Raw genomic sequence first — 16606 nt, forward strand, 5'->3', positions numbered from 1 at the left:
CCCAGACTTTGGAATCCGGCCGACCGAGGGGCTGCCTGAGGCAGGACAACCCATATGTAAGGACTGCAGATGCATACCTATCGGACATCTACATTTATGGCAGGTACAAAACTGTACTTTCTCCTCCATCAAAATCCATGCCTCAGCCATTTCTGCAGAATACAACACTGATCCACCCTTATTCTCTCACCCTCTATTAAGACAGTTCCTCAGAGGGGCTAAGAATTTAAGACCTCCAAGAAAACAACCAATACCTGCTTGGGATCTTAATTTCATTCTGGAAAAACTGACTTTGCCTCCTTTTGAGCCAGCTGCCTCATCAGATTTACAATATTTATCCTGGAAAACAGCTTTCCTTCTGGCTATCACTTCATCTCGTAGAGTTTCAGAACTACAGGCTCTTATGGCTGTCCAGCCTTTTATCATCTTCCATCAGGACAGAGTTTCATTACGTACCAACCCGTCCTTTATGCCTAAAGTGGTATCCAGGGTAGCTTTAAATCAGGCCATACATTTACCTACTTTTTATCCTAATCCTCAAAACAAAGGGGAGAGATTACTGCATTCCTTGGACATCCACAGACAACTGCGTTATTATCTGGACAGAACAAAACCTTTCAGAAAATCAGAACAGCTTTTTGTGGCCTATGCGGTAGGAGCTCAAGGAAAGTCAATATCGAAACAGACAATCTCAAAATGGATAGCCCACTGCATATGCTTTTGCTATTCCTTTCATGGCAAAACTGTACCTACAGGCATTAGAACTCATTCTACCAGGGCCACAGCCACCTCTGCAGCCTTCCTCAGAGGAGTTCCTACCAAGGATATTTTAGAAGCAGCCACTTGGAGTTCTGTACATACCTTCTCCAAGCACTACAACCTACCATTATACTCAAAATCTAGAGCAGGCTTTGCCACTGCAGTCTTGCAGGGCATTTTGGCTCCTCCTAGCTCCACCTAGTGCCTACCACCCCTTTCTTAGCTTTGGGATTCTACCCATCTGTTATGACTGCAGCTGTATGCACGATGAACATAGTACAGTTTTGTACCTACCATAAATGTAGATGTTCAAGTGCTAATACAGCTGCAGTCCAGGTTTCCCTCCCTCCTTCCCCTCTAGGGGTCTTCTTTTATGGTGTATTTGCTTGCAACTACTGGTCTTTGATTTATATTGCATTGCATTATTACATAATTTTATGTATTGCCTTCCTTCTGGGGGCACCTGACATCTGGGGCAAGAAAAACTGAAGAAAATGGCGTCGGCTGGTTCTTTTATACCCCTGTCGCACTGACGTCAGGGAAGAAGCGACGACAACCGACGCCGGACCTAGACTTTGGAATTCGGCCGACCGAGGACCCGCCTGACGGCAGGAGAACCCATCTGTTATGACTGCAGCTGTATTAGCACTCGAACATCTACATTTATGGTAGGTACAAAACTGTACTTTCTGAGTGCTTCATTTTATATTTTGCAAATAAGAAATCATTTAAGTAAGCTTTGATACCTGAAATTCATTCTGACCTGTTTTTGTGAGTTATACTTGCAGTAGGAATGATCCACTCCTGTATATTCCTCCAACACTAACTGAGTGCCTGTCAGTCCTGAGTCTAGATCCTATTCTGACACCATGCCACTTGTCTTGTTTTACAAGTGAAGACAAACAGGCGAGGTAGTTCGTTTATATAGGATCATAGGCGGTTACTAGGCTAATGGCCTTGGGGCCCTTACAAGCCTAGCCAAGAGTTTATCCCCAAAAATAAACCTCAGTCAGCACCTGTCGCCCCTGTCAGTGAGGGACACAGGTGGAACCCCTGGGACAAATTTGTGGTTTCCCATCCACTCATCAAGGTTGCACTTGAAGAGGGTCAGCGAGGTGCTCTGTTTGACATGTATGGGAAGTCTATTCCAGAGACAGGGCAGCCTCTAGGAGACAAACTTGTCTCTCCAGCAGGTTTTGTTAATGTCACATATTAGGTTCATGCCTTTTGAGTGGGTAGTGTGTGAGGAGTTAGACCTCAGTCAACACCTGTCGTCCCTGTCAGTGAGAGACACAGGTGGATCCCCTGGGATGAATTTGTGGTTTCCCATCCATTCATCAAGGTTGTGCTTGAAGAGGGTCAGCGAGGTGCTCAGTTTGACAAGTATGGGAAGTCTATTCCAGAGACAGGGCAGCCTCTTGGAGACAAACTTGTCTCTCCAGCAGGTTTTGTTAATGTCACATATTAGGTTCAGGCCTTTTGAGTGGGTAGTGTGTGAGGAGTTAGAGTTTTGGATGTGGAGCATCTGTAGTAGGGCAGGGTCCGAGATTGCATTGTAGGCGAGACACAGGTCACCCCTGAGCAATCTGTATGACACCGACTAGAGTGATAGTGATTTGAGCCTGTTTGCATAGGACAGGTGTTGAAGGCCATGGATTCTCTTTGTGAGGTATTTCAGTTGTGGCCTTTACAATTGGTGCAAATGTTTGGAGAGGTACATCCCAAACGGGGCGTTATACTCCAGTATTGGTCTAATGAGGGAGGAGTACAAAGAGGTAATAACCTCCTTTTTTCTGGATGCAATCCCTTTACTTATGAGATGAACCAAGTAAAAGGCTTATCTGACCACTGCCGCTACATGATGGTTGAATGTGAGGTTATCAACATGAGTGCCCAGGTCTTTCACCACAGGTTGTGTGCTTAGGGGGTGCTGTTGATGTGGTAATCAGTAGCGGTCATGTTTTTACCGAATGGTATGATGGTACATTTTTTTGCATTTAGCTTGAGACCATGACTTTGGCACCAGTCATTAATTGCTGTGAGACCCTCTTGTAGTATGTTAACATCATTTGGGGAGTCAATGACAGCACCCAATGCACAGTCGTCAGCAAACTTGGTCAGCCACAGGCCTTTTGCCTTTTCCTGTACCTCGGAGAAATAGATGGCAAACAGTAGGGGTCCCAGGACAGATCCCTGGGGAACTCCACTAGTAACAGGTTTGCTATCGGACGTGGAGGTGCCTATTTTGACTTTGAGGGTCCTGTCGGTGAGCCAGTTGACCACCCACCTGATGAGACAGGGATTTACGCCAAGTTGTGTTAGCTTTTTGATGATGCCCGAGTGGGGTATTGTGTCAAAGGCCCTTGACCAAGACAAGGTAAGCTGTATGTACTGACTTTCCCTCATCCGGGGCCTTGGTGACAGTCTCAAAGAACTCAACGAGGTTCAACAGGCAAGATCTGCCTGTGACGAATCCGAACTGGGTGTAATCATGTGCTTGGAGATTGCCTATGCCCTTATTTATGAAATCCATAATAAGAAGCTCCATAGCTTTACAGATCAGACTTGTTAAGCTAATGGGGTGATAGTTTCCAGGGTCAGTAGTGGCACCACCTTTGTGTAAGGGAATGACAATGACAGTTTTCCACTATGCTGGCATGAAGCCAGTACTTAGGCTGTTGTTGAAAAGGGTGCTCAATAGCGAAGCCAATTCTTGCTGGAGATGGTGCAGAATACATCCTGGGATACTGTCAGGTCCCATGGAAGCTGTGTTTTTTGCCTTGGATAGGGCCTGTGACACTTGATCTACGGAGATGTGAGGTGCGGCACAAGTATCTGGGATGTCGAAAGGGCCTTTGGGGGGACAAGGGGGTGAAGTTTGCACTGAACCTATCTGCTAGCAGATTGGCTAAGCCAACAGTATTAGTGTAAGTGATACTTTTAAGTACTAATTTGGAACAAATCTGGGCTTTGCCATGGAGGTTCCTGATGTAAATGAAGAAGGCTTTATGGTTTTCCTTCGTTATGGAGGCTAGTTTCGATTCAAAATTGGCCTTGGAGGTTTTCACTAGTAATCTAATTTGCTTGTTGAGACTAAGGAGGGAGTTTTTCCTATTTGGAATTTGTTCCCTTTTACCCTTGGACAACAGTTTCTTTCTTTTGTTGTAAAGCCCTTTGATAGAAGATGTCCACCAAATAGGTTTGTGTTTATTGAGTATGGCTGAGTCCATGCAGTTGTACAGATGCTTGTAAATTGCATTGGCGTACTGTTCAGCATAGCTGTCTGCATCCTCTGGAGGGAGCAGTGGTGTGAAGCTACAGATACCCTGTCTTAGGAGGTTCTAGTCGGCTTGTGAGAAGTTTTTTAGCTTGATTTCAGCTGGGGGGGGGGGCTGGATGGGATAGAAACTTCGAATGAGACAGTCCGATGATCTGATCTAACCAGGGAAGGACATACTATGGGAGTGGTGTAGTGGTCATCCATGTTTGTGAGAACCAAGTCCAGAATGTATATGCTTTATTACATAGAAACACATCAGGAAGGATAGCAGCAGTACAAAATATAAACAGGCTAATTGACAGACTACACAGACATGCATGCTTACATCTCAACAGCTTGCTACAAAATGACAGTCAGGCTCGCACATGCACAGTATTTATACACTATGCAAGCCCCTAGAAAGCTTCTTAAAGGTATACATGTACATTGATGTACATGTAGCAAGTACGTATATGATGCCGACTAACTATGGAAAAGATATAACGACTACAATGTTTTCATTCATATGGGGAACTAGACTGAATCCAGTGAGAAGGGGAATTTGGTATGTAAAGGAAGGAGGGTTTGGGTTAATAAACCCAGTTCATACAGCTTCATTAAACATGTACAAAACCTTAATAAGTTATAAAAAACAGAGAATAAGAAATTGATAGAGTACATTTTGTATGCTAAATAAATGTTTTGGGGGGAAATAAAAATAGTAAAAAGAACAAAATAATTATATGAATGAAGATATAAAGGAATATTCAAATAAAATATTCTTACAGAAGTTAAAAAATAGGAAAGAATGGTATTTAAACATTATGAAAGAACACTATTTTATTTTCCTTGGAAACAAGAAGAAAGCTATTAAAACGAGATTTATGTAGTGTAAAAAGTATATGAATGCAAAGATTTTCTGTGGGGATTATGAATAGGTAAACTAACCTGTAAAGGCTAACATGCCCTATAAAAGAAAACAATATGTATTTGTTGTGGAGAACCTGAAACAACGGAACATGTTTTTTTTTTTAATTGTTGTGGAGAACCTGAAACAACAGAACATTTTTTTAATGTGGTAGAGTAAAGAAGTTAGGGGAAGAAATATGTAAAAAAATAAAATGTTGAAAGGTTTGGATAAAGTAGAACATATAAACATGGATATGTTGAAATATGGGTATTACAGTAAAATAAGAAAAACAAGTGAAAAATTTTGATAAAATCTATATTTATAGATATTATGGATGGAGAGAGACTTAATGAAGTTGCGTTTAATGGAAAATGGATATTAGCAGAAATTCTAAAGAAAATATGTTATTGGCTTTGGAAAAAAAGGATGAGAGGAGTGCTTAATAACATAAAATTGTCTTGTATTGCATAAAGGTGTACATAATTGTAAGTAATGTACACAATATTGGTTATGTAAATAATGTATATAAGTAATGTTTTCCAATAAAGAACCCCTACTCTTTTCGGTAGGTGCTGTGGAATCTTTTGCATCCACCTGAGTTACCACCAACTCAAGCAGATGGGTAGGTTCATAGGTTGGTGCTAGGCTATTGGCCCTAGGGCCTATACAAGCCTAGCCAAAAAGGTACCCACCCAAGAAAATTATTTTCCTGTGCTCCTGTCAAGCAAAACCACAGAAGTGATCCCCTGGGTGAATTTCCTATTACCCATCCAATCATCAAGATTTTTCTTGAAGAGTGTTAATGAGGAGCTCTGTTTGACATAGATAGGTAGTCTGTTCCAGAGTATGGGAAGTCTCTGGGACAGGAATCTATCCCTCCAGCATGTTCTGTTTATTGTGGTGACAAGGTTTAGGTCCCTAGAGCATGTAGCTCTGAGAGATTGGGATTTCTTTAAGTGGAGCATGTCCAACAGCTCTGGGTTTGACATAGCTTTGTATGTTAGGCAGAGATCGCCTCTGAGTAGGTGATATGCAACGGAGTAAATCCTGAGATTTTTGAGATGGTCTTCATAAGGCATCTGCTTGAGGCCAGTAATCCTCTTTGTGAGGTATTTTTGCGGCCTTTCCAGTTGTTGTAGATATCTTGTGAGGTACATACCAAAAGGGGTGTTGTACTCTATAATGGGTCTCATAAGTGATGAGTAGAGGGGAACAATGACCTTTTTTTTCTGGATGAGAAACCTTTTGTGATGAGGTGTGCCACGTAGAAGGATTTCCTGACCAAGGCATCTGTTTGAGGCCAGTAATCCTCTTTGTGAGGTATTTTTGCGGCCTTTCCAGTTGTTGTAGATATCTTGTGAGGTACATACCAAAAGGGGTGTTGTACTCTATAATGGGTCTCATGAGTGATGAGTAGAGGGGAACAATGACCTTTTTTTTCTGGATGAGAAACCTTTTGTGATGAGGTGTGCCACGTAGAAGGATTTCCTGACCACTGTGGCGATGTGATTATCAAAGGAGAGGCTACTGTCCACCTGTGTCCCAAGGTCTAATATGAAACTTTCGGTGTTAAGTAGACTACTGCCTATGTGGTAGTTCATGGGTACAGAGTTTTTACCAAAGGGGATGACAATGTACTTTTTGGCATTCAGCTTGAGACCATGTCTTTGACACCAGGCATCTGTCTCAGTGAGGCCCTTTTGTAGGATGTCCACATCGTTAGGAGTTTTGATTATGGCTCCTAGTTTGCAGTCATCTGCGAACTTAGTCAGCCAAAGACCTTCTGTGTTAGCCTGTACTTCAGAGAAGTAGATACCAATCAGGAGAGGACCCAGGACTAAACCCTGTGGTACTCCACTTGTCACTGGTCTGAAGTCTGATTTGGAGTCTGCTACTTTCACGGTGTGGGTTCTGTCAGTAAGCCAGTTGGCAACCCATCTTGTGACATAGGGATTTATACCTAGTTTAGTGAGTTTATCTATAATTCCAGAGTGGGGGATGGTGCTGAATGCCTTGGCGAGATCTAGTTAGGCTGTGTGAACCACCTTACCCTCATCTATGGCTTTGGTGACTACTTCAAAGAAGTCTATCAGGTTTAGGAGACATGATCTGCCTTTTACAAACCCAAACTGTGTGAGGTCCAGAGTTTGGAGATCTCCAATGTCTTTGTTTATGAGTTCCATGATGATACGTTCCATGGCCTTGCAGACGAGGCTCATCAGGCTAATGGGGTGGTAGTTCCTGTGGTCTGTTGTGGCCCCCCGTTTGTGGAGTAGGATAACTGTTGCGGTGCGCCATTCAATGGGCACAAAGCCTGAGGTGAGGCTATGACTGAACATGGTACTTAGGTGGGGTGCCAGTTCATTCTGTAGTTCATGTAGAAGGCAGCCTGGCATGTTGTCAGGTCCCATGGATGCTGTTCTTGGCTTTGGAGAGTGAGGTTTTTACCTGTGCAGCCGTGATTACAGGAACTTTGCATTCTTCCAGTATAAAGATGGGCCCTTTAGGGGGTGAGAGGGGGGGTAAAGTTAGCACTGAACCTATCTGCCAGGATATTGGCAATATCAGTTGGTTCTGTATATTTTGTGTCATTGTGCTGTAACTCAGAACAGATCTGAGTGTTGCCATTGAGATTTTTGACATAGCTATAGAATGCTTTGTGGTTGTCTTTAGAATCAGTGACAATTATGTTTTCATAACTAGCTTTAGAGGATTTTATGAGGGATCTCAGCTTCTTACTGAGGCTGACCAGGGAGTTCCTCCAATTGTGGGATTTTACTCTTTTTTTGCAACAGTTTCTTTCTTTTCTTGTAGAGTTTGTTTATGGCAGAAGACCACCAGATTGGCTTCCTTTTTTTGGAGGATAGCGTCTTGGTTCTGTTTGGGATAGCACGATCCATGCACTCGTGTAAGTGCTTATAAAGTGCATTTGTGTAGGATTCAGCAGTCGTACCTCTATTGTCCATCTGCATGGGTGTTTTGAAGTTTGCCACTTCTGTCTTAAGCGTGAAGTTGGCTTTGGAGAAATTTTTTATGGTTGTTTTCCTAATGGGGGTGGGAGCGGGATGTGGATGTCTAGGGTGCTTAGCTTGTGGTCGGATCTGACCAACGAGGAGCTGACCTCTGGTGTGGAACACCAGTTACCCATGTTGGTGATGACCAGGTCTAGGATATTGCTGCCCCTGGTGGAGGTGTGGATAAGTTGATCCAAGGCGTTGGAATCAATGATTTCCAGAAAACGATGAGCAACAGAGTTGGTACATGAGTAGTTTTCCCAGTTAATGGTAAGGTAGTTGAAATCACCCATTATTAGAGTGTTGGGTTGTACCTTAATATTTTCCAGTGTATCAAGAAAAGAGGAGTGGGAATCCTGGGGCATGGTGGGGGGTCTGTAGCAAGTTACAATCTGGATTGCGGTTTTGGCCAAAGTTAGTTGAACTTGGATAATCTTGGACGCATTATGCTGAGCAACTAGTTTGGAGGTGTGGATATCCTTAATGAATATGAACACACCTCCACCTTTAGTGTTTCAGTCCGGGTTTGGTGGCCGAAAAGTGTGGTATGAATTATAGCCTGGTAATGCAGCGGCGCTCTCTGGAGCTTTGAACAAGGTCTCTGTCACTGCACAGATGTCAGTGTTCTCCATTTTAAGGAGTGCCTCAAGTGAGTGCATTTTGAGGTTTAGACTTCTAGCATTGAGTAGCATTATCCTCAGATTTTGCTTGCTTGTACCTGTTATGGTGGTGAATTTGTCATTTGAACCTTGCCTAAAGACGGCCTTATAGGGGTGGCAAGAGCCTTTGCCAGTATCCGGAATCCCAAGGGCGACAGGTGCAGGCCATCTCTGGCAAAGCAGTGTGGCCTGTCGATCATGTCATCCCAGGCAGACAGATACTGGATTCCCTTAGAATGACACCAGAAGCTTAGCCAGTTGTTAAAGTCAATCATTTTGTCCTTGTATTGTGGTATCAGTCTGGGTGATGGCATGATGCTACTCAGGGCTAGGGTCATACCGACCTGGGCTACAAGATCGGAGAGCTCCTCCATGTCTCTTTTCATGTAGTCCAGGGAGGTACATCTCAGGTCATTCACACCAACATGGACAATGACAGAGTCATATTTGTACTTGTTGTGGAGTGACCCGAGTGTGTGCGTTATGTGGCGGATCCTGGCACCTGACAGGCAGCTGACAGTAACTTTTTCCTTGTTTAGCCTGGTGAGTAGAACATCAGTGTGCCTGATTGTAGACTAGAGTGTTGGGTACGTTTTGCCGTATGGGCTGTAGTTGAGTGGCACACTAAGTATGTGGGCTATGTGTCATTTGGGTTGTGTTGGGGGGTGGAGGGTACTTGATTTTATATCTCATCTGAAGAATGACATGCTCAAGTGTGTGTCACGGCCACCCCACACTCACCCACCATAAAAGTTCATTTTAAGCCACTTTTTTCAGAAAATGGCATTTCAAAGCACTTCCAAACATGCAAGTGTAAGGAACTCATTCTGTATTTACGACATTAGTTTTAATTTACTGGCAGGAGGCATGTATGGCACTTTGGGGGCCTGATCTAATTAGAATGGATTATCTTGACTAAATACTTGTGAAACAATTATTTACTCGCTAACTTTTTTAAATTTAACAGTTTGGCAAAAAAAATCTTACTTTAAAGGCAGTTCAATGCATTTGCTTTCATTGTTACTTTGCTTTTGTCATTGTCATGTTGTCAGGGAGGGTTCTGTCATGTTGTTTAATGTACCCATAATAATTCTTATATTTCTTTTTAGTTAATTCAGTGCTCCTTCCTAAATTAAGTCAGTGAGCTAGCTTCTTTTATTTTGTCAGATGTGTGTGCTAAGTTGTAATGCTATTATTTTATGATTTAGTTCATTAACCACAGTGGTAACATGAACATAATTTTAGAGGTGCTGCAAGCAGCATAATGCTTAAATTGGTGAAATGTTAACATACGTGATCAAACGGTAGAAAATACAGTTCAGTTGCATTATTTATGCCCATTATATACTTTGTCTTGTTGACCAATGAATTGCATTTTGGGTAAGTGCATGCCTGTTTGTAGAAATGACCTAGAAGATTACAGTCCTCAAGTAAAATGTGTAACATAACTGGGGAAATAATACAAAACTGGGCTTAGTTTATAAATTGTTTCTGAAGTTACACTTCAAGAAAATAAATGGTTTGCAGCTTTTTTGGAGTAGTTCTTTTTTCAATTTTGAGTACTCACTGTTTACTTGAGATTTGCATTCCTAAACATAGAATCTGATCACGTTGCTGTTCGTAACACTAAAGTACAATTGAAGTTTAAAATAATTACATGTTTAAAGCAGATAAATGTTCTCATCTTTGTATTTATACCTGTTCCATAAGTACTATATTGTGCAGCTGACATCCAGAACATTGTTAGCCAAAAGAGATCATGCATACTAGCAGATTTAATCGAAGGTGCCTTATTATTATTAGATTTGAAGTTTTGTGCGTGTAGCCATGCATATTTTTTCCTATTTATTCATTGATTTTTTTTTTTCTTTCTGATATAGTTAAAGGATTAATAGATCAAGAAGTGAAGAATGGAATACCCTCACATAGAATAATTTTAGGTGGATTTTCACAGGTAGGTCACATTCTAAAAAATAAATTGGCATGATAACAACTGATAAATCTGTGTTGATCTCAAGAAAAAAAATGACCTCATGCAATGCCTGAAGAGGTCCTTAATAAATTGTACTGTCCACTTTGGATATTCAACAGGAGTGTGAAAAAAATGTTCATAAACTGATAATGTGAACAAGAGTGCAGCTCATTATGCCATATTTAGGGTCCTGCAGCTGTTAGATGCAGGAGTACGTTTTCCAACTGCCAGCAGCTTGTTCTTGATCTCATGCTCCCATGCTCAGGGCATGAGCACTGTTTAGCTCACCTGAAATGTTTTTCAGTTTACAAGAGGGTACTAAGCATTCACAGCATCCTCATATCCTCTTGCTAACAGTCTGCCACTGTATGGAATTCCCAGCTAACTGGTGTTACTCATGTCTCAACTCCATCAGCTAGATCTAAAGTGGTCGGACCCCCCGCCACAGTGATCTGCATTCGAGGTATTCTGAGATTCTGAGTATTCTGTTCTCAGAATCCTTACATTCAGATCAGCACCGTACATCAGTTCAGCTCATTTGGTTTCCCCTAAGTTTCATTAAGACACTGTTCACTGAAGCTTCAACCAAACAAAACATCCTGTTTTAAAGTTTATCTCAGTGTAACCTCAAAAAAGCATTTATGGCAGTGAGTTAAGCCCCCACCCGGTGCACCCCAATACCCCCTTACTCATATGAACTAACTCAGTAGTTGAGAAACAATAGAGAGAAAAAAAAAAAAGAAAATCCCACATACTTGGAATCACTGCCAACAAACAGAATCTCCACTGGCTGTGTTTTTTTTTTTTTGCAAAAATCAGTCAAGCACTTCTGAATCAGTAATGAGAAGTAAATACATTTTAACTCATCCATTTTACCGTCAACCAATGGTAGGGAAGCCATTTTGCAACAGTTAGAAAAAAGATGTTTAAGCACTGCTCTACCAGTAGGCCCTTATAGTTCTGTTTCTGAAACATTTGTGAGATTGTGTAATTTTACTCGGACTCTGTTTGGGAATCTCCTTGTAGGGAGTTTTGTTGGTCTTAGCTGCCTTGTCTCTCAGTAGTAAATATTGACACTTTTACATTGTAATGCAATCTATCTGCTTTGGCAAGTTGTACACAGAGGTTTTCTGTTGCTGTTTTTGATCTTATTCTGTTTTGCCTTAAAAGTTAACAAATGTACTTATGGAACTTTTTCCGCTTCTGTTAACCTGCTTAATTTATGGAGATTTTGTGTGTGTGTGTGTGTGTGTGTGTGTGTGTGTGTGTGTGTGTGTGTGTGTGTGTGTGTGTGTGTGTGTGTGTTGAATGATCAAAGGCCAGTGGTTGCAGTACCCATCTAAGAGACAGACAAGTCTACAAATCCACTAGAATCAATAAAACTTCAGGGAGACACTCAACATATTAGACTACATCCTTACAAACAAACTAGCAAAAGTAGCCTGCCTGTCAGCATGTGACCATACACCAACATATGCCATTAGAACTTAACCATAACCTAGATAAACATATTTTCTATGATCAGATGTGAAATGCAACCAGTTTCAGAAAAGATATTTTCAATGAAACAGTAAAACAATATAACTGGAGTGTACTTAGAACAATGCCACTAGATACTGTTTGTAGAACACTTTTAATAACATATTCTTACAGACCTTAAATAATTTAGCCCCGGACCCCGGTACATATTAAAAGAGCAAAGTCCAAACCCACCCCATGGCTAACAAAAGAAAAAAAAACTCATGTTAGAAAGGAATAAAACCTGGAAAAATTGGTATAAAATAGAATTCAAAATGCCTTCCAGCAATTTAGAAATTGTAGAAACCTTGCAAAACTCCATGTCAAACAGGGCAAGCAAACATACTGTACCACCCTACAAGAGAAATGTCAAAGTAACCCAAAACATTTTTGTCATAAGTAAATAAACTGCTTCACCCTGGCAAAACAACCACTTCCTCTCCCAAAGCAGACAGTATGACAGACTCTATCCCCACGCAGTTTAATTCCTACTTCATGCAGTCAGTATTATCTCACTTGGACACTAATACACCAGTCCCCTCTCTTTACCCCTCTCCAACCAAAACAGCCCACTGCTCTTCACTTTTAGTCCAGTACCCATCTCGTTGATAATCAAGTTGCTCCTTAAACTAAAACTACTTTCATAACTGTAGACCAGCTGCCATCAGTTTACCTAAAAATGGCCACAGAAGTCATAGCCTTCCCTGTGTCAATATTAATTAATAGGCTCATAGCAGAAAGATACAGACATCTCTGTGAAAATCTTACATCATACCACTGCACAAAGGTGATATATCTAAGAATTTAATAACTATTCCCTACCCCTTCTCCAAAGTATTAGAGAAATGCGTCCATATGCAGCTGATGCAATACCTAACCCTAAATAACCTGCTCTCAGAAACACAGCATGGCTTTAGGTCCCAGTACAGCACCACTACTGCTCTACTACATTTTACCACTAGCACAGAAACAATGGTCTGCTTGTGTCCATCATGTCCCTAGACTTGTCAAAGGCATTTGATACTGTCTCGCACCAGCAACTGCTCATTAAACTCTCCTCAATAGGATGTTCACAGTACTTCTTGTCATGGTTACTTAGTTACCTATTTGGAAGGCAACATGCAGTTAAATGGGAACAAACCTACTCATCCTTTCAACCAGTAACTACAGCTGTCCCTCAATGCACTATCCTGGGTCATCTCCTGTTTAATATATTTATTAATAACCAACACACCTCCACTCACCATGCTAGCTTAGTTCAGGTTGCAGATGAATCAACATTAATATATACAGTCATAACAATAAATAAGCTCCAAGACATTACCCAAAAATTGTTCTCTGTAGAAACCTGGCTCAAAGAATCAAACCTCCTACTCAACCCCAAGAAAACTAAGTTAATACTTTTTACCCAAAAAAGTTGCCAAAATCAAAAACAGTCTTTTACCATAAAGTCAACACATAATACTGCCATTGAAACTAACTCGCAGTAAACTTCCAGGCATTATAATAGATGACTGCCTCATATATGACCATCATTTACTGCACACCAGAAACTAGGCACCCTTTGTAGGATCAGTGGATTCCTTATAGATTGATACTGCAAGAAAAACTCTGGCCACCACCTTCTTACTGACAACTCTCTTATATCCCGCGCCTGTCCTAACACACTTAAACAATACTCAAAGAAACGTGCCTCCTGTTACATTAAAACAGCTAAATTTGCTACCAAACTCACTCATAGGCCCCACCATTGTCATAGCTTAAAGTAGTTAAACTAGCTTGAACTGCACAACTAACTACAGCACAAAAACTAATTCATCATCCAGAAAAATGCCTTGCACTACAAAACTTATTACTGCCCTACTGTCCAGTAAGTGACCTCTGTTCTAGTAACAAATTCTTGCTACTGACAAATAAGTCAAGTAATATTGCAGGAGACTGACTGTACTCCCAGTACATTGCTAAAGTCTGGAATAGTATCCCCACACAAATAAAACACTCTGACAAGCTCAGTAGTTTTAAACCACTTCTTAACATCTTAACCAATCCTGGTCCTGCACGGCTCATCACCAGGTTAAGACTTTGTGCTGACCGTACGATATTCCCCTTAAACAGAATACTCTTAACCTCTCACTGAAATGACAAAATAAGTTTTATTTATTTATTTGCCATTTGTTAACCGGGTTAGTCTGGCTGGGCAGATGCCCTTTTTCAGCAGAGACCCCAGGAGAAAAGCTCCAAATACGAAAATTAAATTTGTTACAATGAAAAAGATACAGATATAAGCAAAAACATACAAGGAGAATACGATTCATCTTATACATGCTTAGAAAAAGACACATTAACAATCTTAAAATACATGTATTGACAATGTCTTTGATAACAGGAAAAGAGGAAAGGAAGGACTAGAATGTAGGTAAGTCTTCGGTATAGCGTGGAGTCTAGTTGGATGAAAGTGGGCAATGGACAAGAGAAATGGATGTAAGATATAGGTGAGAGTTGTCTGATACAGTAAATAGGGTTAAGAAAAAAGTGCATGTTACTGAAACAGAAGTAAAACATACAAGCAGGAGAATATAGGATGTAGGAAATGGAGACAGTGGTTTGGAGGGAGAAAAAGGCAGGGGAAGAATTCCTTCAAGTAGCATCTTTGCAGGGGCAGGTCCAGGAGTTGAGTAGGTATTCCTTTATGGACAGTTTGAAATTGGGAGAGTTTTGGTATGATCTGATATAGAGAAGGGTGTTTGTTCCAGGAAGTAGAGACTGTGTGACTATAAAGACTTTTTATACATAACTGCTGCCTGTACAATCCACTAAGTTGTACGTGGGCTTTCTGTGTAATAATTACTACTTTTGAAAAATCTTAGAATGTATAAATGCAATAAATGTGTATAAATGTACATAGAAATGTAACTACTCTGTTTTTAACTGGAACTAAGTATAACGCAGTGTAAACAAATGAAGCTTTTCTCCCCGGGTCTCCACTGAAAATGGGTATTACCCAGTCAGACTTTCCCAGTAAACAAAGACAAATAAATTAGTTCTTGTAAATGTAATACTTCAAAAGTAGTTAAGAAGTTTGCAAAGTTAAGATTAGATTACAGACTAATAAAGTGGAAGAGTGCACCCAAGAAAAGTGATTGTTTTTTGCCCCATGTTGATATACTGAGAAAGGTTCCTATTATAGTCTCCAAAATTCTGAACAGAGTTACGTTTGAATGTAGGTTTAACTGAGATAATTTGGATTTGTTCCACTTCAGTAAAATTTGCGTGGACAGCCTGTTGCCTCATGCCTTTACTGCATTATGTTGATGCTACAGAGAAAACTGATCTGGATTTAGAATAGAATGGGCCTGCACATTCCTTTGAGTCTGATGCAGGAACGTCTAAGTCTTTGACTTCTGTCAGTTAACCAGATTCATTCTCGTCAATACAGAGACATTTTTAGTGGTCATCTTAGTTGTTTCATATTCTTCCCGTGACTTTTTTGCCTGAGTCCTAGTGTACTTTAGTGCCTTTGTTAGATAATTTAATTTACTCAAGCAGTAGAATAATAACATTTTTAAACATAGTTCCCCAGTTAATATTTCTTTATGTGAGCGGGCACCTTTGGTTACAAATTCTAGTTCTCAAGGGAAGATCCCTGCATCTGTTTCTCTTCTCATAACAGTCGACAATGGGTCAGGTTGTTTTTTGTTTAGATTAGTTTTATTTTGAACATTCTAATAACGAGGCACACACTGTGTTATCCTCTTAAGTCTTTGTGTGCCTTTTTTCTTTTTTTTCAAAAACATTTTTATTTTGTTTTCATTATAAACATACGCAAAAGGGAGTTAAGACCTCAACAGCAAAAAATCCTACCCCCTCTGACAAAGATTCAAGGGCACTGGACATATAGGGAAAAAAAAGTTTATACATCTGCAACCATGGCAATTGGGGCCTTAAACTGTCAGTTTCATATGCTTAAGTACAAACAACAGGTTATGGGATTGCTGAAACAGAAAATGATGTTGATGAGGATTCTGATGCTGAGGAGTCTATTCCATCTGCATCTCCTCCTCCTCAGCAAGAACTTCTATTGCCCACACCCACCTCATCTCAACACTCTTTTATGCATTCCCTATATAGACTAATCTGTCAAAAAGCAACCTCAACAAGCTGTCAATCGCCTACAACAACATTGCCAGATTTGCTACAGGCTCCCCTGTTAGATCCCACCACTGCCAAAATCTGAAACAACTGGGTTAGCTGGAACTACAGAACCATATTCTACTTCACCAACTAACTATTACCCAAAAAACCCTGTATCATCCAAGTAACACACCAATTCTCAAAAGTCTAATCTGCCCATATAAAAATCTTACAAACCTACGCTCTGCAAACTACTCATCTCTACTCAAAAATCTAACAATAAAGCAGGAGAATCCCTTTTCACTAACACTGTAGGCAAAAGCTGGAACCTACTTCCTGGTGAACTTATATCTCTTTCTTCAACTTCACTATTTAAAAAGAAGC

The 16606-nt window shown here is 40.7% G+C and overlaps 1 protein-coding gene across 1 annotated transcript in view; it reads left to right on the forward strand.

Moving 5' to 3' along the window:
- LYPLA1 (lysophospholipase 1) overlaps positions 1-16606 on the forward strand; it is a 501567-nt gene that overhangs the window by 247437 nt on the left and 237524 nt on the right. Inside the window, exon 6 of the mRNA XM_044065511.1 lies at positions 10482-10555. Within this exon, the coding sequence (XP_043921446.1) occupies positions 10482-10555 (74 nt within the window). The remainder of the gene's footprint in view (positions 1-10481; positions 10556-16606) is intronic.

The sequence above is a fragment of the Protopterus annectens genome, chromosome 3.part0, assembly GCF_019279795.1.
Source record: "Protopterus annectens isolate FY-2018-M chromosome 3.part0, PAN1.0, whole genome shotgun sequence".
Classification (NCBI taxonomy): domain Eukaryota; kingdom Metazoa; phylum Chordata; order Ceratodontiformes; family Protopteridae; genus Protopterus; species Protopterus annectens.